A 19,714-nucleotide genomic window follows, 5' to 3' on the forward strand; every position below is an offset into this window, starting at 1 on the left:
GAAGGTTTTATCCTTCTCTCCCTATCCCTCTCCCAAATTTTGTCCTCCATTCACGCAAGATGGATTGGAGTTTTCTTTCTTTCTTTCTTCCTTCCTTTTTTTTCTTTCTTTATTTTATTTTCTTTTTTTTAAATGAACAGTTCTTTAAGCTTGAGTTACTCCAACCAATATATGGGGCTAGGGGAATTAACAAGGTAGAGAAGCGATTCGAAAGTAGAATAGCCCATTATATTAATCTTTTCTGACCTGAAGTCGAATTTTTCTTTCTCTTTTATTTATTGGGGCATTTAATCACTTTGCCTTATAATCTTCAGAAGTCTATGTTTTGTCTCCCCAACATTTTAACTCCTTCTGATTAGACTATTTCTCCTGCCTCATATACTCACAGTTCCTTTCCTCCTCCCCTGATACCTGTACTGCATGTCCTTTAACTTCATATAAACCTGTATTCCAGCTTAGATTCTGTGTTCCATATTTCAGTCACACAAGTGCCATATCTCAGACTTCATTGCCCCTCTATCTTTTGCCCACCCCTCTTCAAAACCATGGTCCTATTTTATTTTTGTTTGATTTTCTTACATTTTTTGAAATAATTTCAAACTTACCGAGAAGTTGCAATAGTGCAAAGAACTCTATTCGCACAAATTCAGCAATTAACATTTTGCCATATTTCCTTTATCATTCTCTCTTGCCCCACTCTGAGTGTTTGTGTATATTTTTAGAATAGTTTGATATTAAATTGCAAAACTCATATAATCTGTTTTGTTTTTATTTTTTCTGTGCCTATACTCAATAAGCCAGAAGTCCAGCTCTGTCCATACTGCTGTCTTGTCTGATAAGTCATGTTCTGGTGAATAAGTTCACCTTTTGGATTCTGCCATAAATTCATGATCATTGACCTCAAATTGGCTTTCACCGCTACCTTTATATGAGTGACTGTTTTTAAATTTACAAATACAGGGATGTTTGGGGATATCATTTTGTTATGACGTTCTGTATGGAAATTTGATCAGATGATACATTGTGTGTGATTTCATTTGTCTGGAGTCACTGAGATTTCCTTTATGGCCAGCTATTTTTACTTATTTACCAAATATTTACATAACGCTTACTATGGGCCAGGAGCTAAGTACTTTACAAATCTTCACTTATTCAATTTGCTCAACACTGTGTGGTAGATATTAGTATTATCTTCATTTTGCAGATGAGAAAACTGAAGAACAGAGATGTAACTTACCCTAAGTCACACACCAAGAGGTAGAGTTGAAATTTTACTTTCAGCAGTCTGGGTCCAGAATTTGTGCTCTTAACCACAATTTTTAGGGATTTCCCCCCAAGATTCTGCTCTTTTCCATCTTGTTCAACCTCACTTTTTAAGAGGCGGGTATTAAAAGTTCTGCTTTCAACTTAATTTTCATGGAAACAGTCATTCTCTTTTTATATTTATCTTTCATTTGTTTACAAAATATTTTATTAAATTCCTAAATGACACCAGCAAGTGTTATTGACTCAGACAGCATTGGAAACAACACAACTGATATTCAAAAGCATATAATTCAGGTGGTAAGAGCAGAAGTAAGCTTTTGCCTGTTTTCAAATGGAAATGCTGTTTTGATTAATTCAGTGATTTGTTTATGTGGAGGTCAGTTTAGAGACTTTCCTCTGTAGTTCAAATCAGAATATGTTCTTTAAGTAAATAGAGGCAAAATCACTGAAAAGTTATTTTCCATCTGACAGATGTCATTATCAGAAAATAAGTACATAGGAATGAAATTGCATTTGTAAATTAAGATACTTGTAGACCAGCAATGCTTATATTAGAAATGTCATGGATCTATGATACCAAAGCTGTTTTTAGCTTTATGTGCATAGAGATTCATCCTATGGTAGGAAGACTGACATGTTTTTTTAAAGCCGTATTTCTGATACTCCCTAGCACAAGTTCTTCACTTCAATCTGGTCAGGCTCTTCCCCCATCCCACGGGTATCTAATCTCAGTAAACATATATAAGATTGAGCTGAAAACATTGAAGTCATCTTTATAAAATATTTCTTACTTTTCTAGCTTATGTAGAAACGATAGCATTGGAATGACCAGGAGAACATCTAGCTCAGAGGAGGTTCTTTGGAGTTTTCCAAACGTTGGACACAAATTTACATTTTTAAATTATATTAAGTATTTTAACACAGTCATAAAAATAACATGCCCACTCACATGTGTTATACCAAATTGTAACACATGAACATATCATGAAACAAAAATAAACTGTGCTGCTAGTTTATATTTTTATGAACTGCTGACTAAAGCCTTGCCACCAATTTCCCTGTAGATATTTGAACTTCTTATGAGTATGCATTTTTATTTTTGTTTTTAGTTGGCCTTTTTTTTAAAACTTGAGTCCATTATTATATCTCCAAATCAAATTATGCAAGCAAGAGAATAGCTGCAGCATATGTATGCTCCATTAAATAAATATAAATACGACATAGAGGAGTCTTCCTGCCATGTATCCTTATCACTCCTTAACAATTCTGCAATGGCAAATTAATGTGATAATATTGTATTAACGAAAGTCTTCTTGCTTAATTTAAGTTTTTGGTAGTTCTTACCCATATTTTGTATTCATGACCAAAGACATGAGTAATTATTAGATATAGTCATTCAATTTTGGAAACAGGATTTTCTTTACTTCCCTTCAAGCTTCTAGACCATTTTGATTGCAGCAATTTTAATATTGCCAAAGCCAAATTTGCTATTTTTCAAAAAAGTTGCCATTTACAATAGCTTTTATGTGGTAATCAGAATTGTCTCAATATTATAAAACCAAAACAAAGTACAGAAATCAACTTGTTGATGAAGATTACTTAAATTGCAACTGTCACCAATATCCCTTGGTTTCATATGTTTTATTAATCAAAATAGCCCATTATTCTTATTGATGGATTTTAATAAGTAATATTATAAGTTGGTCTTCCAAAATCAATTATTACCAACAAATCTTTTTCTGCTTTTTATAATGGAAGTTCCATTTAGATTTTATTAGACAAAAGAGATCTACGGCTAAAATAATTTGAAAACTACTGATCTAGTTCAGTCCATTAATCTTAACAAATTGAAAAATTAAAGCTCAGGTTACATATCTTGCTCAAAGTTATAAGCTGGAAAATTGTAGATACCAAACTTCCTGTTTGTTCACTGTTCTTTCTATTATGTGTTATCTCATCTCTGAGGTCCTATAGTACATTTAGTTTATGCCATGCCATTTAGCATTTAATGCCATGGTTTGTATACAGGCATTCATTTATTTATTCAACAAGTAATCTTCTGTGCGCCAGATACTCTTTTTTTTAATAAATTTATATATTTGTTTATTTTATTTTTGGCTGCATTGGGTCTTCACTGCCGCACGCGGGCTTTCTCTCGCTGCGGTGAGCGGGGGCTACTCTTCGTTGTGGTGCGCAGGCTTCTTATTGCGGTGGCTTCTCTTGTTGCGGGGCACGGGCTCTAGGCGCGCGGGCTTCAGTAGTTGTAGCACGCGGCCTTCAGTAGTTGTGGCTCGCGGGCTCTAGAGCGCAGGCTCAGTAGTTGTGGTGCATGGGCTTAGTCGCTCCGCGACATGTGGGATCCTCCTGGACCAGGGCACGAACCCGTGTCCCCTGCATCAGCAGGCGGATTCTTAACCACTGCACCACCAGGGAAGCCCATGCCAGATACTCTTTTCGACACTGGAAATAGTCTCTGAATCTAAAAGTTGAGCTGAAAATAAAATAAGAAAAGTAGATTCTACTCAGCCTTCATTTGATTTTGGTTAAATAAATACACACCTACAATTAATCACCTCGTGTATCACTGATTGGTTTTAGCATATCATTAAGAACTTTTCTATTTGTGATTGTATTTTAGGGGAGTAAAAAAAAGTTCTCTAGGTGAGAAAAACAAATAATTCAACTCAAAGCACACTGTTTTCATACCCAGTACCTGATAATGTAAGTACATAAAACAGAATATGGTGGGGCTTCCCTGGTGACGCAGTGGTTGACAGTCCACCTGCTGATGCAGGGGACACGGTTTTGTGCCCCGGTCCGGGAGGATCCCACATGCCACGGATCGGCTGGGCCCTTGGGCCATGGCCGCTGGGCCTGCGTGTCTGGAGCCTGTGCTCCGCAACGGGAGAGGCCGCAGTGGAGAGAGGCCCGTGTACCAAAAAAAAAAAAAAAAAAAACAGGATATGATAAGGGCTGTTACATGCATGTAAGCAATACTGTAGAATGAGATAATAACTCTAAGCAGGAGACTGGAAGAGGCTTCATGGAGGAGTTGACCCTGGAATTTAGTTAAAGGACAGAAGGTTGCTTTAAGAAAGTGAGAGGAAATCTTTCTATGCCCAGGGAACAACACGTGCATAGGCATAGAGTTGTGAACAGTTGTGGCATTTCCAAGAAAGATTAATGCATTAGAATACTAGGATGTCTTGAGAGAAGTGGTGAATAAGCATTTTTAGGCATCATTATATGTTTGAACAACGGAAGTAATGAAATATGAGGAATTTTTATATTGTACACCAGGTATTCCTCATGCGTCTACCTGTTTCTATTCCTAAGTTCTTTAAGAACACTGATGGTATTTTGTACTTGCCCATTTATGGTGACAAGTGCAGCGCCATACATGGCAAGGGCTCTGTATATCCTTACTGATTAATTACACTCATCATTCACTCAACAAATATTTTTGGCTCCAGCCTGTGTAAGATTCTATACTTTGTGCTATGAGAAGTAAAAAAAAGTTGCAATACAAAGCCAGCCTTCAAGAAGCTATTGAGCCCAAAGCACAAATTAGTCTGGGATAAACCATAATGGGAAAGAATATTAAAAAAAGGATGTCTATATGTGTAAAACTGAGTCACTTTGCTGTACAGCAGAGATTGGCACTACACTGTAAATCAACTATACTTCAATTTTAAAAAGTTTTTTTAATTAGCAAGGGTTTTTGTCAGTTATGGTAACTAATACATCCATATGTTCACAGAGCTTATGTTCTTATCAGAGGAGACAGACAATAATAGGATAAATAGTAAAATACAGTATGTTAGATAGTGGTGAATACTAAGAAGAAAAGTAAAGTAGGAAAAGAGAGAAATTGATTATCAGACAGGAAAAGGGAAGGTAAAATTATTTAATTTCTCTTGCCTCAGTTTCCTCAACTCTAGAAAAGAAAAGGTAGTTGTACTTACTTACAGGGCTGTGACAAGGCTAAGTCCCAGAAGATGGTAGGATGTCAGCCAGTATTATTTATACATTTGGCCAGAATAACTTTAGCACAACAGTCATCTTATTTTCATCATTTATGGACTTGTTTTATTTTAAGACATACTTTTATTAAAGGATATACTTCCAAACAGTTTTGAACTACTTTATCTATAGAGGAAGGCTCCCTCATCCATATCTTGTTTGTTTTAGCTTCTGCTTCCAATGCAGTCACATCTAATATCACTTTCTTACTGAAGTGAATCATCATTCTTTCTTAGTATTTCTTCTACAGAACAATATTTGCTTATCTGGATGTCAGGGCATCATTTTCTATTTAAGGCATCAGGCAGGCATCAAGATCTTCCTGTGGAAAATATTCATTAATGTCTCATCGCTTATCACATCTCAAGGTTAACAGGTCTAACAAAATGAGACCTTTATGCTTGCTTACCAGCTAAAAATGAGTACCATAATGGGATTATTATTGCCAGATAAATATAAAATCTTCAATATTAATCTTTTGGAACTAAGATCATTTGCTTGGATTTGGTAAGGTTTCAGGTCTCCTACTAACCTTTCTTTACCTGTGTAACCTCTGCACATCCTTGGATGTATCCTGCTTCCCCCTTTCTTTGATCCCTGAAAACTGGACTAGCTCTTTCTTTGTGTTCATTTAGCGCTCCGTACTTATCCCTAGCACAGCTGGTGTCACTCAGTGTTGTAAGTAATCACCTGTTTACCTGACTGCCCAACTCCCTACCCTCCACCTCTCAGACAGTAAGCTCCTTGAGCTAGGGGGATGATGTTCTCTTTATGTCTGGGCCCCAAGTATCTGTTACAGTGCTTCACATGTAGTTGATTCCCAATAAACTTAAAACATTAAATATAATGCCAGGAGTACCTTTAGTACATAAGGATTATAGAAACGTAGTTATTTAACCTTGGTCCCACATCCCTTAGTTGTTTCTTTGTCTTTCTTGGCTGCTTTCTGAGGAATAGCATTGCTCAAGCATGCTGCTACGCCCTGTCCTACACAGTCCCCTGTCCTGCTTTGGCCCAAAATCAAAAAGAAAAAGAAAAAGGCCAGATATCTGGAAAGACCTCAAAGGTAGAGAAGCACCCCATGGAGTACTGTGGTCCAGGATGTGATCCCTACTCTTGCAATTTAAAAAAATTGACTTCGCCATTCCTCTCAAGGGTGATGGGCCTCTAGGGTCTGACACAGACCATCTAAAATTTTTTTTTAACATCTTTATTGGAGTATAATTGCTTTACAATGGTGTGTTAGTTTCTGCTGTATAACAAAGTGAATCAGCTATACATATACATATATCCCCATATCTCCCCCCTCTTGCGTCTCCCTCCCACCCTCCCTATCCCACCCCTCTAGGTGGTCACAAGGCACTGAGGTGATCTCCCTGTGCTATGCAACTGCTTCCCACTAGCTATCTGTTTTACATTTGGTAGTGTATTTATGTCCATGCCACTCTCTCACTTCATCCCAGCTTACCCTTCCCCTTCCCCGTGTCCTCAAGTCCATTCTCTACATCTGCGTCTTTATTCCTGTCCTGCCCCTAGGTTCTTCAGAACTTTTTTTTTTTAGATTCCATATATGTGTTAGCATACGATATTTGTTTTTCTCTTTCTGACTTACTTCACTCTGTATGACAGTCTCTAGGTCCATCCACCTCACTACAAATAACAATTTTGTTTCTTTTTATGGCTGAGTAATATTCCATTGCATATATGTGCCACATCTTCTTTATCCATTGATCTGTCAATGGACACTTAGGTTGCTTCCATGTCCTGGCTATTGTACATAGTGCTGCAATGAACATTGTGGTACATGACTCTTTTTGAATTATGTTTTTCTAAGAGTATATGCCCAGTAGTGGGATTGCTGGGTCATATGGCAGTTCTAATTTTAGTTTTTTCAGGAACCTCCATACTGTTCTCCATAGTGGCTGTATCAATTTACATTCCCACCAACAGTGCAAGAGGGTTCCCTTTTCTCCACACCCTCTACAGCATTTATTGTTTAGATTTTTGATGATGGCCATTCTGACTGGTGTGAGGTGATACCTTATTGTAGTTTTGATTTACATTTCTCTAATGATTAGTGATGTTGAGCATCCTTTCATGTGTTTGTTGGCAATCTGTATATATCTTCTTTGGAGAAGTGTCTGTTTAGGTCTTCTGCCCATTTTTGGATTGGGTTGTTTGTTTTTTTGATATTGAGCTGCATGAGCTGCTTGTAAATTTTGGAAGATTAATCCTTTGTCAGTTGCTTCATTTGCAAATATTTTCTCCCATTCTGAGGGTTGTCTTTTCATCTTGTTTATGGTTTCCTTTTCTGTGCAAAAGCTTTGAAGTTTCATTAGGTCCCATTTGTTTATTTTTGTTTTTATTTCCATTTCTCTAGGATGTGGGTCAAAAAGGATCTTGCTGTGATTTATGTCATGGAGTGTTCTGCCTATGTTTTCCTCTAAGGGTTTGATAGTGTCTAGACTTACATTTAGGTGTTTAATCCATTTTGAGTTTATTTTTGTGTATGGTGTTAGGGAGTGTTCTAATTTCATTCTTTTACACGTAGCTGTCCAGTTTTCCCAGCACCACTTATTGAGGTGAATGTCTTTTCTCCATTGTATATCCTTCCCTCCTTTGTCATAGATTAGTTGACCATATGTGCATGGGTTTACCTCTGGGCTTTCTATCCTGTTCCACTGATCTATATTTCTGTTTTTGTGCCAGTACCATACTGTCTTGATTACTGTAGCTTTGTAATATAATCTGAAATCAGGGAGCCTGATTCCTCCAGCTCTGTTTTTCTTTCTCAAGATTGTTTTGGCTATTCAGAGTCTTTCGTATTTCCATACAAATTGTGAAAAATTTTGTTCTAGTTCTATGAAAAATGCCATTGTTAGTTTGATAGGGACTACATTGAATCTGTAGATTGCTTTGGGTAGTACAGTCATTTTTACAATGTTGATTCGATATTTGCAAGAATTTAATTTATAAACCAGGTGACCTGTTTGTTGGTTGGTTTGTTTTCATTGTTTGAAATACCTGTATCTGATATCTAAGTCACTAACTTAATGATATCAAAGCCCCTATGAAATCCTTCAAATAATCAGAGGGTTGTTCAATGCCTGTGGAAACAGAGCAAAATGAGTTAAACTGCACCAAGGATTATTTTACCCACGCTGAGGAGCAACCTTGTCCTTGTCTTCCTGATGGCTAGGAGAAAATTAAGTAAGGGGTAATAAGGTCTCAAGTATACTTTTGAAAGTCCTTATAAATTTTTTCCTTATTTGCTAAAAGGAAGCAGTTTTAAAAGTCAGGGGAAAATGTCTTTTTGTAACTCAATAATGGTAATGTACAATTTGGTTTCATAATTCTTTGATCCCAACATTAGGTTCCTAAAATAATGATAATGTGGTATTGCTGACAATGGTGCTAAGAAAGAAGGAAAGATAGAGAATTAAAGTTGGATGAGCATTCTCTGTACCCTCTGACTCCTCTAATTCAACGATCACCAGAGTCTCAGGGTCAAATCAATTTCATTAAGAAGGTTGACTGTGTGTGCTTGTGGTTTTAGCTGGCTTACTGGTTGGTATTCCTTCATATACTAACAATGAGTGAAGATCCACTACAGAGTAGAGAGTTCATCCTCTACCCTTGTGAAGAAACAATGAAGTATAGGTTAAATGGTCATTAAGAGAAATAAGTTGTACCTCTTGTCAAGGTCTACAGTCTGTCCTTCAAGCCTTACCTCAAGGTCCTTTCTATTCCAGAAGGTTGGAAACCCAAGTGCCTACAGAGGCCAGGCTGGTGGGAATGAAGCAGGAAGCCACTGCAGTGTACTGGAGAGCCAAGTCCTTTCTGAAGGAGCAGCCACTGCTCCGATCCAGATAATTGTTGCAAGGCAGGAATGCTGACCTAGTGTTACCACATTGTCCAGTTTCTCAGGTAAAGCAGGAAATGCAAATTTTCATGTGACATCTTTTGATTTAAATATTGTCAACTAATTCACTTGTATTATTATTCTCAAACTGTACACGTGCCAGATACTTCCACAGGTGGGATTTGGCCCAGAGCCCTCGTGTTTGTAATTTGGTTTTATATTTTGCTTACCTTTTTGTTAAATTGAAGACTTTATTTTCTACAGGTTTTGCTTTTCTTCAGCATGTTCTCTAAAATATTCTATGCCTTGTTTTGTGCTATTGAAACTACCTTCCTCTCCAACCTGAACATTTTGTGCATAAGCTTTCTTTGGCTGCTATATTTTCTCTGCCACCATCAGCATTCCACTGAGCAGTCAAATGCTAGATGGAGTCTCCTTGAGACACTTTTCTTATGCCACCACTAAACATCTACAGGTATTACTACTTACTCATTTCCTTCCCGATGTGTAAGCTAAATAAACACAGTAAAAGATCATGGGACTTAGAGATTGTATGCTTTGGGCTCCCCCTTCTAGAATTTACACAGAGACTGTCTTCTTTCTCTTGCATCTTGAGAACCTTATCAGATAATTAATTAGACTATGGTTATCCTTTACATTTAATTATGTTTGCTGGAGATGTTGATTAGACTTAAGTGTTCCTAGATATTTATGCATATAAAGAGACAATGTATTTGTTTCTTCAATGGCTGAGGAATCTTCCTATTTTCACTTTGAGTAACTTGATTGTCAGTGTTACAGGGGGTGGGTGGGAATCATTACCTCTGTGTGGAACTAATTACTCCAGGTAGGAACTTGGCATCCATTGCCAGGTGAATTGAAGAATGCTAAAACATTTTTTAAGTAAAAGAGTACATAAACATTAGTTGTTTCAATATGTTGTACAACCCCCAGATGAACAAAAATCATGATTGTTTTATTCTTAGTACAGTTTTGATTTTAAAAAATTGATATGCATTCTTTTTTTAACAATGATTTGACCTATTGAGCTGCCTTGAATAGCCAAAACACTAGTAATTCACAGACAAAATGTGAAAATAACCCCTTAAACTTGCTTAATGCACTCTTAAAAAGATTATGTAAATGTAAGCAAGTATTTTTTATAAATAATCTTTATGAGAAATTTTACTATACCATAGAAAAGCAAAAATAGCCAACTATGGGGCTTTCCTGGTGGCGCAGTGGTTGGGAGTCCGCCTGCCGATGCAGGGGACATGGGTTCGTGCCCCGGTCCGGGAGGATCCCACATGCCGCGGAGCGGCTGGGCCCTTGAGCCATGGCCGCTGAGCCTGCACGTCCGGAGCCTGTGCCCCGCGGCGGGGAAGGCCACAGCGGTGAGAGGCCCACATACCGCAAAAAAAAAAAAAAAAAAAAAAAAAAAATAGCCAACTATGTTGATGCCAAATATACAGAAATATATCATAAATCAATTTTCCCTCAGAGTTATCGTGAGTTTATTAATTAGTTTATAAATGTTCTGGTGTGACCTGTTATTACACTTTAAAACAGTTCTCTGAATTTTTTTTAAAGAATATGTACTTGGGAGCTGTGATTGTTCACTTTTTGGCTTTTAAGGAAGTAAAATGCATCATAAGCATTTTCTACATGTACATACAAACCCTCACTTTCCTTCTATATATATTTTTGTTTGTTTGTTTTTGTTTGTTTGTTTTTGCGGTACACAGGCCTCTCACTGTTGTGGCCTCTCCCGTTGCGGAGCACAGGCTTCGGATGTGCAGGCTCAGCGGCCATGGCTCACGGGCCCAGCCGCTCCATGGCATGTGGAATCCTCCCGGACCGGGGCACGAACCCGTATCCCCTGCATAGGCAGGCAGACTCTCAACCACTGCGCCACCAGAGAAGCCCCCTTCTATATTTTTAAAGGCACAAGGGAAGCTGTAACTTGAAGTTAGGTGCCTCAATTGCTTTTTCTTTGTAGTCATGTAGAATGACGAGCGCAAAGAAAAAGCTCAGTTATGTGTAGTAATGCATGTGAATTCCTGAATATTATAAGGGGGAGTTATAAAGAGAACTAAATTTAGACCTGGAAAACCAAATAATGACTGGAGAAACCAGGGAAGGCCTCTCTGAGGAAGTGACATGTAAACTGAGATAAACAGTAGTTGGTTTAATGAAAAACATGGGGATGGCAGATGACATTGCAAGCAGAAAAGTAAGGGTGATAGCCTGAGGCATTTTAGAACCAATCAAAGGGATAGCCTTAATTTTTCTTTCTACTATTTAGGTCATTCAGTTTAATGTGGTATTCTTTCTGACTCTCCCTATCTTTTTCTCCACTTAGCTAAAACAGAAAGAGAAATAATAGCATAATACTAGGCACAAAGCTTGTGACTATTTCCAATAAAAATCTTCCCTAATGCTTTTAAGTATTGGGGAAACATTAATTAGCTGTTCTATGGATATAACATTTAATTTTCTTGGAAATAATAGTTTTCCTAATTACAGATCCAACACATTTTTATTATAAAAAATTTTTTGAAAATATAGAAAAGCAATGAAGAAAATAAAAGTCACTCATGTTCCTGCTATCCAGGGACAAGCACGGGGAAGATAGTACTGTTCTATTCCTATATCTACATAAACAGTAGCATTTTTGTAAATGAAGATTTATAACTATACATGCAACTTTGTCATGTGTTTTTTCACCTGACAATGTCATGGACCTTTTCGATAACATGATTTTAATAGCTATGTATAAATAATAACAACTTAGATATTTATTATGTGCTAGGTACTAGTTTAAGACTTTTAACTTACTGTATCCCCAGAACAGAACAGTTCTATAAAATCTCCATTTTATAAGGAAAGAATTTTTTTTAAACTTTTCCAAGGTCACAAGCAATTAAAATGTACAGCTACATAGCATCTCAGTACTGTACTTAATTTAAATAAAACCCTATTTTAGACTTCTAGATCATTTCCAGTATAGTGTTTGGCTATTTGAAATAATACTCATGATTCTGTGGGTTGGAAGTCTAGGCTTGGCTTAACTGGGACAGCTCATCCCTGTTCCACATGGTGCTGGCTGGGCTCAGTTACATGTTTGGGGCGTCAGCTGGACTAGCTGGACCAGCTGGACTTTTCTCTCTCCACAGAGTAATAAATCCCAATTCCTGATGGAAGGAACTACAAAATATTTGTGGCCAATTGCAATCTACTGCATTCAGCACTTAATCCTCCAAAGGCTTCTATGTGCCGAGAATGTGTAAGTTGCTGAACGTTGGTAACATGAAATGGCCTGTGTAAGTAATCCTCCTGACCATAGATGGACATAGGTCAGGATGCTTGTTACCTTGACTCTGAAGACTGGCCTCATTCTCAGGAGCCTATCCCTATACCTTCAGAGTTTGTGAAAAAATGTAACCTTCCACGTGAATGTGATCCTCATGCACAGTTTTTGAATGTTTACACTCTTCTGCACTGAAAGGGCAAGGACGTTTGAAACTAGAGAGTTTTAGTGATCAGAGCAGGAAAGATGTGCATGCGGTATCCTGATACAACTGTATAAAGCAGGTGTAAATGTACTGGGGTACTTTGGGGTGAGTAAGTAGAGCCTGGCAGAGGCATTAGGTCTCTTACAAAAGATGTATCTGAGAGGTATGTTTTGGAAGAGGTGGCTGCACAGTGAATATAAGAACCAAATGAAAATAATAACCAGAGTTAAAATGAGGCTACTTTTTGGAAGGTTTTTTTTTTTAATGAAAGAAGATATAACTGTAAGATAAGTGTGCTCATAAAAGTGCATAGCTTGAGTAAGTAGGTGAAAGGTGAAACAAATGGGAAGGTTGAATGGGAAGGCTGGTTAAATACTTTTAAGGAACTGTTTAAATAATTGATATGAGGATGAAAGATCACTGAAAAGGGAAATGTCATTCAGGGTTACCCTAACAAGCATAATTTAACTTAATAATGATGGAAAGATGATGAGTATATCCATTCATTACCCAATCAAATGATAACGTTGTAGCCAGTCAGACATTACTCTTCAAAATGCTAATGCTTATGTTATTTCTTAATCCAATTATACCTGTTGTTGCGTGTACATACTGTTTTGGAATTTAAGTATAGAGGTAGGTTTTATGTGAGCCTTTTTTCTCAATTGGAGAACATGAGGCATTCACCCTTGCAAATGTCAGAATGGAGGAGACTTCTTTTTTCTATTTTTTTAAATTTTTTTATTGAAGTATACAGTTGATTTACTGGAAGAGACTTCTTAACTTTGAATATTTCCTGAGTTAAGTTTATAATCATTGTATAAAAAGTACAAAAGATAACTTATATAACATTAAATATTGGTGTTTTACCTAATTTACATCGTCTCACCTTGGTAAATCAATAGCTCATTCAGGATTCATTCTGTCCTACTGTGTATCCAAGTAATGAGCACAAGATTAATGCGTGATGTCATTATAAGCATTTTAATAGAATTTACTCATAATATCACATGACTTAAAAATCAATTCATTATTTTTACCATTAATCAAGTTTGTGTGACATTATTCAGAAGAATGTATGGTTTGGTGTTATTCAGAAAGATTTATGAAGATTACCTACTTATTTTCATGATGTCATATTCTCTGATATTTAGTCTTCATGGTGTTTTGGGTGTAACTTTTAAAATATACACTTATCACTGCATAACATAGTGAATTTATTCTTAGGTTGACAAGAATGTCAGTAAAGCAGATAGAGAAAAAAGGTCTATTGCATTAATTATCATCCTGTTGAAATACAAGTTTCATTTTTATATGGTTGCATTCATCTATTTTAGTGGTTCCATTATTAATCCAATTAAAGTGTATATATAAACCATTTAAATAAAACTCTGATGCACTTTACAAATAAAGTATAAAGTTAGCATATTGTTTTTTATGCTGTGGCCCCTCCCATTGCGGAGCACAGGCTCCGGAGGCGCAGGCTCAGCGGCCATGGCTCACGGGCTTAGCCGCTCCGCGGCATGTGGGATCCTCCCGGTCTGGGGCACGAACCCATGCCCCCTGCATCGGCAGGCGGACTCTCAACCACTGCGCCACCAGGGAAGCCCAGCATATTATTTTTTTTAGAAGCCCTATCATACTTTTGCTACACAGAAGTTATTACTCAGAGATTTTGAGATCATTAGGGACAAATCTAGAGCAAAAAATATCCTTTGTATTTTTTGTCAACATGCATAGTCACCGGCTTCTATTGACTTCTTTTAAAAACTTTTCTTTCATTTTAGACGCCTGTGTTGCTAAAACTTTACAGGTCTACGTCGTAAAAATCAAAATATAAAGCTGTATTGGCTAACTAGAATGTAACCATTGTAGTAACTTGTAACTAGTCTTCATCAAGTATTTAAGCACCTCCTGTAGGCCAGGGGTACTACACCAGGAAGTGGGACTATTGGAGGAACCTAGAGAAACAAGTCCCTGCTGTGAGGAGTTTACATTCCTGTGGAGAGAGATAGGCAATAAACAAACAAAAAATGATAAGAAAAAAAATCGGGTAATAAGAGGTATCAGTGAATTAACAAAGTTTCAGAGAATACCTAGGATTTACAGTGTGGTCTCCTTGAGGAGGTGACATCTAATTTGAATTCTGAATGAAGCCAATGAAAAGAAGTGAATCAAGTCACTAAAATTCAATTCACCAAAAGTCGACTCTCATAGACTAATTTGCATATTGAAAGGTGGTTGGAAAATGAAATTGTTGGTAGAATGGTGGCAGATATTCTCAGAACACATACACACACACACACACACACACACACACCTTTTTGAATTTTGTTATTGCTACCAGAAATGTTTAAATTAACATTTAAATGTTTAAATTAATTAATTTAATTTAATTTTAATTTTAATTATGTTCTAAGTATAAGATCTATCCCTGATCCTTAGTATTAGTGAGATGGAGGTGCCTTTCATATTACAATAACTTTTCTGTTTTAACCTGTGTCTACTGGGCTTGAACCAAGCCATATAAACAGGGTGTGTCATAATGGAATCTTTGGGGAAGGGGTGAAGGGAAAATGTTGTGGATATGTAGTTTTTATGTTAAATTTGGAAGAGAGGAGAAACTGGTGTTTTCATCATAAAACTAGAAAAATAAAACTTGACTAAATCTTGAATGATTGGTCTATATAGAAGATAAAGTTATCAGAATCTCGGAGGCAAATAGAATAGATTTTAATATTCAGCAAAAGAGGGCATGCATGGATTTCAAAAGTTTGAGAAGCATGGCAAGAAAGCTTGAAAGTAAGGAAAATGAGAGCTGGTCCAATCTAAAGACCAAAGACCACAGAAGAGATTTCTTTAGGAAAAAGCAAGGTAATAAAATGAGCATGAAAATGGACTGTAAAAAAAAAAAGTTTCACTCATCGGGGTCTGTTGCTATTTGGCCAAACTGGGAGTCCAGGATCACACAAAATTCTTATCTCTGTCACATCTTTCACTAGCACTGGGAACTCCACTGGGCTGGAAACTTCTTGAGGACAGGAACTGTCCCTTCCTTGCTCTCTCCATCCTTTCTCATCCCGCTCCCTGCCTCTTTCCTTTCTATTCTTCCCCACTCAGCAGCTTTTTTTTTTTTTTTTTTTTTTTTTTTTTTTGCCACACCGCCTGCAGGATCTTACTTCCCTGACCAGGAATCGAACTCTCACCCCCTGCAGTGGAAGTGCAGAGTCTTAACTACTGGACCGCCAGGGAAGTCCCTCAGCACCTCTTTAGTACCAAACACAAATATTCCCTGGGGCTTTGGATAAACTGGTGTCTTACCATCTTTGTAATCCAGAACATAGCATAGTGCCTCGTACATAATAGCCACTCATTAACTGTTAAATGAAACATGAATAAAACACATATGTGATCAGCAGGGGTCGGTGAATGGGAGACAGAAATAGGAAGCTGTGCCTGCAAGCAGGTCATTTCTTTGAGAGGCATAGGCCCAGTGGAGTGGGCCCAGAAATGCAAATTAGCACCCTGAGTCACTATTGAGAATGTACTACTTGGCACTATCCTTTACACCCCACATTTTTCCCAATAAATTTTTGCTGGTTTTCCCATTGCCTGCCAGTGTTTCCCACACCCATCCCCATGGTTCCTGACTTTCAGCTATTATAGTATTTGCTTCATTACAACACCTTTAATCTGCCTCAGAGCCAAGGCTGCAATAAGGTGTATGCCTGAATCATGATGCCTTTTACTATAAAGCATTCTCCTGCTTTCCCAATGAAGAGACCTAAAAATAGATTTGGGGCCAACTTAAATATGTAGACTTTTAAGAATGCAGATTGAGTAGTTTTGTGTATACTTACACTATGTGTTGATTGAGTTATACATGCATGTATATTTAAAACAATCTAAAATATTAATTTTTATTTAAATTTTTTAAAGTTTTAATATTATGATATGAATCTTAAGTCATTTAACACAGTTTTTGAGGAACTTCCCTGGCAGTTCAGTGGTTAAAACTTCTTGCTCCAATGCAGGGGATGTGGGTTCAATCCCTGCTTGGGGAACTAAGATCCTACATGCCACATAGCCAAAAAAAAAAATTAACAACAAAAAAAAGTGATTGGATTAACACACAACTTTCTAGTTGTCAGGTCATAAGAGGTGATAAATATGTTTCTATTGTCAGTTAGAAGGAGGTTGTATGTAAATATGTTTTTATTGTCAGTTAGAAGGAGGTTGTGTGTGTATATGTGTAATGCCATAATTATGGGTCTATCTCTGTCTTGCAATTAGAAAGTTGCAAGAGCAAGCAAATTGTTTTAACTGGAGTAAGTGGATCAAGTTGGAAGAAGAAAACACGTTGAGTTTGACATGTGATTTTGACAGCAGAGGACATAAGAGTGGTTTAGTACACTTACCAGTTTATTCTATTTTTAAAAGTGTACAGCTTAGAACAGTATGGAGGTTCCTTAAAAAACCAAAAATGGAACTACCATATGATCCAGCAATCCCATTACTGGGCATATATCCTGAGAAAACCATAATTCAAAAAGAGACATGGGGGCCTCCCTGGTGGCGCAAGTGGTTGAGAGTCCGCCTGCCGATGCAGGGGATACGGGTTCGTGCCCCGGTCTGGGAGGATCCCATATGCCGCGGAGCGGCTGGGCCCGTGAGCCATGGCCGCTGAGCCTGCGCGTCCGGAGCCTGCGCGTCCGGAGCCTGTGCTCCACAACGGGGGAGGCCACAACAGTGAGAGGCCCGCATACCGAAAAAAAAAAAAAAAAAAAAGAGACATGTACCACAATGTTCATTGCAGCACTATTTACAATAGCCAAGACATAGAAACAACCTAAGTGTCCATCGACAGATGAATGGGTAAAGAAGATGTGGCACATATATACAATGGAATATTACTCAGCCATAAAAAGAAACAAAATTGAACTATTTGTAGTGAGGTGGATGGACCTAGAGTCTGTCATACAGAGTGAAGTAAGTCAGAAAGAGAAAAACAAACACCGTATGCTAACACATATATATGGAATCTAAAAACAAACAAACAAAAATGGTTCTGATGAACCTAGGGACAGGACAGGAATAAAGATGCAGACATAGAGAATGGACTTGAGGACACAGGGCGGGAAGGGAAAGCTGGGACTAAGTGAGAGAGTAGCACTGACATATATACACTACCAAACGTAAAATAGATAGCTAGTGGGAAGCAGCCGGATAGCACAAGGATATCAGCTCGGTGCTTTGTGACCACCTAGAGGGGTGGGATAGGGAGAGTGGGAGGGAGACGCAAGAGGGAGAGGATGTGGGGATATATGTATACTTATAGCTGGTTCACTTTGTTATACAGCAGAAACTAACACAACATTGTAAAGCAATTATATTCCAATAAAGATGTTAAAAAAAAAGAAAAACAGTGTGCAGCTTCTCAATTTTTCATCATTAAATGTAGTGTTTATATATTTACATATGTTTCAGGCTACATTATTGGAATTTTGAAGACATGAAAACATCAGATGAACCAACCTGCAACATCCTGGATTCAGATTGGAAGATGAAGAGAAAGTTTAAAGAATGTGGCCTATAAAGGCGGGTAGTACCTGGAAATATTAACTGACTCACACTGTAAAAATGAGAACAGTTTCTAAACAATAGAGGTTATTTTAGTCCAACATCAAGTTTCAAGACAAAATGTTGAACTAAAAACTTACACTCCTCCCCTCCCCCACTTCAGACAGGTACCAGCATTGGTGAATATGATTTTCCTTAGTCAGAAGCACTCGTTTTTACCCATGTAGACCATCCTTAGGAATTAAATATTGGTTATTTAATGTAGATTATAATGGGAAACTGATTTTTTCTACAATGGCAGATTTCAAGGACTTGGTTCCAAACTGAGCCGAAGCTTCCCAATGCATTTTGTACAGTCTGGGGAAAACTGTGCTGCATTGGCCATTTTTGAAGGCCATGATGCCCTGTAATATAAGGATATCATCTTATTGCTGATATCTTTGGGGAGTCCCAAGCAGACACAGAAAATGAATGGAGGCAAGGAGTGTGACGGAGGGGACAAGGATGGAGGTCTTCCAGCTATACAAGTTCCTGTGGGTTGGCAGCGTCGTGTGGATCAAAATGGAGTGCTTTATGTCAGGTGAGCCCTTATTATTACCTGCGCTACCTCCAAGTTTGTGGTCCCCAGGTGAAGGAGGTACAGTCTGTTCCTCTGAGAGTGTAAATATTGTAACTGACAGCACCTGAAATCAATTTGAATAAATGATCTTCGTGCTGGATATATTTAAGTGTTTTTATTCTGTACTGTTTTGCGATGTAAATTGCCTTAGATTACAAGAGAGGATTTTTATGCATTATTTGTGTTTATATAAAATGTCATCCTGCTTATCTCTCTAACAAGGATAAAGAAAAATAGGAAGATTTCTAAAAGAAACACATGAGCATCGTTACTACATTCACAGGAGAACGTAAAATACTGAAAACAGACCCGATGTCTCCTGACAATATTTTTGTGTCCTTCATAGTGCTTCAGCTGGCTATTCTGATGTAAGGTTAAGTGTTTTTATCTATAGGCAGTTTCAATTATTAGTTTCTTAATGCCTGATATAACTAAAAATAATTTCCCTATTTTTTCTGTGCAGTTTTTAATCTATTCCCTGCATATAATAGTAAAAGAAAAAGTCATGATGGAGTCATCTCACAAGTAAAAATCATACAAATTATATATAAATGCCTGCTCTCTTCAATTTTGACAGCCTTTATTACGTTGAACAACTTGAATGAAGTAACTGAACTGTTGGCAAGAAGTTTTAGTCTTATTATTAAATAATTGGCACCTAAGTTCCTTACTTTGTAGTTTATCAGTAAGTATATGATTAGAATACCACAAATCTTTCTTTGTGATGTAATAAGAAAAACTATTACAAAGAGGACTTTTTAAAAGATATCACATTGCATCATTACATTAATGTTGTTACTTTCATTGTGGTTATTTGTACTCAGATTCAATGGAATTCTCATTTGTGCA

General features: G+C 37.3%; 1 protein-coding gene across 6 annotated transcripts in view; it reads left to right on the forward strand.

Moving 5' to 3' along the window:
• MBD5 (methyl-CpG binding domain protein 5) overlaps positions 1-19,714 on the forward strand; it is a 187,339-nt gene that overhangs the window by 113,941 nt on the left and 53,684 nt on the right. For 3 of the 6 annotated variants that reach the window (XM_060106166.1, XM_060106170.1, XM_060106171.1), the window contains exons 3-4: positions 9,042-9,216; positions 18,154-18,826. In XM_060106166.1, the coding sequence (XP_059962149.1) occupies positions 18,714-18,826 (113 nt within the window). In that variant the 5' untranslated portion in view covers positions 9,042-9,216; positions 18,154-18,713. Of the gene's footprint in view, positions 1-9,041; positions 9,217-18,153; positions 18,827-19,714 lie in introns of those variants that run through there. The other 3 variants (XM_060106167.1, XM_060106168.1, XM_060106169.1) reach the window with 3 other exon arrangements.

Source organism: Mesoplodon densirostris, chromosome 8 (genome assembly GCF_025265405.1).
Source record: "Mesoplodon densirostris isolate mMesDen1 chromosome 8, mMesDen1 primary haplotype, whole genome shotgun sequence".
Classification (NCBI taxonomy): domain Eukaryota; kingdom Metazoa; phylum Chordata; class Mammalia; order Artiodactyla; family Ziphiidae; genus Mesoplodon; species Mesoplodon densirostris.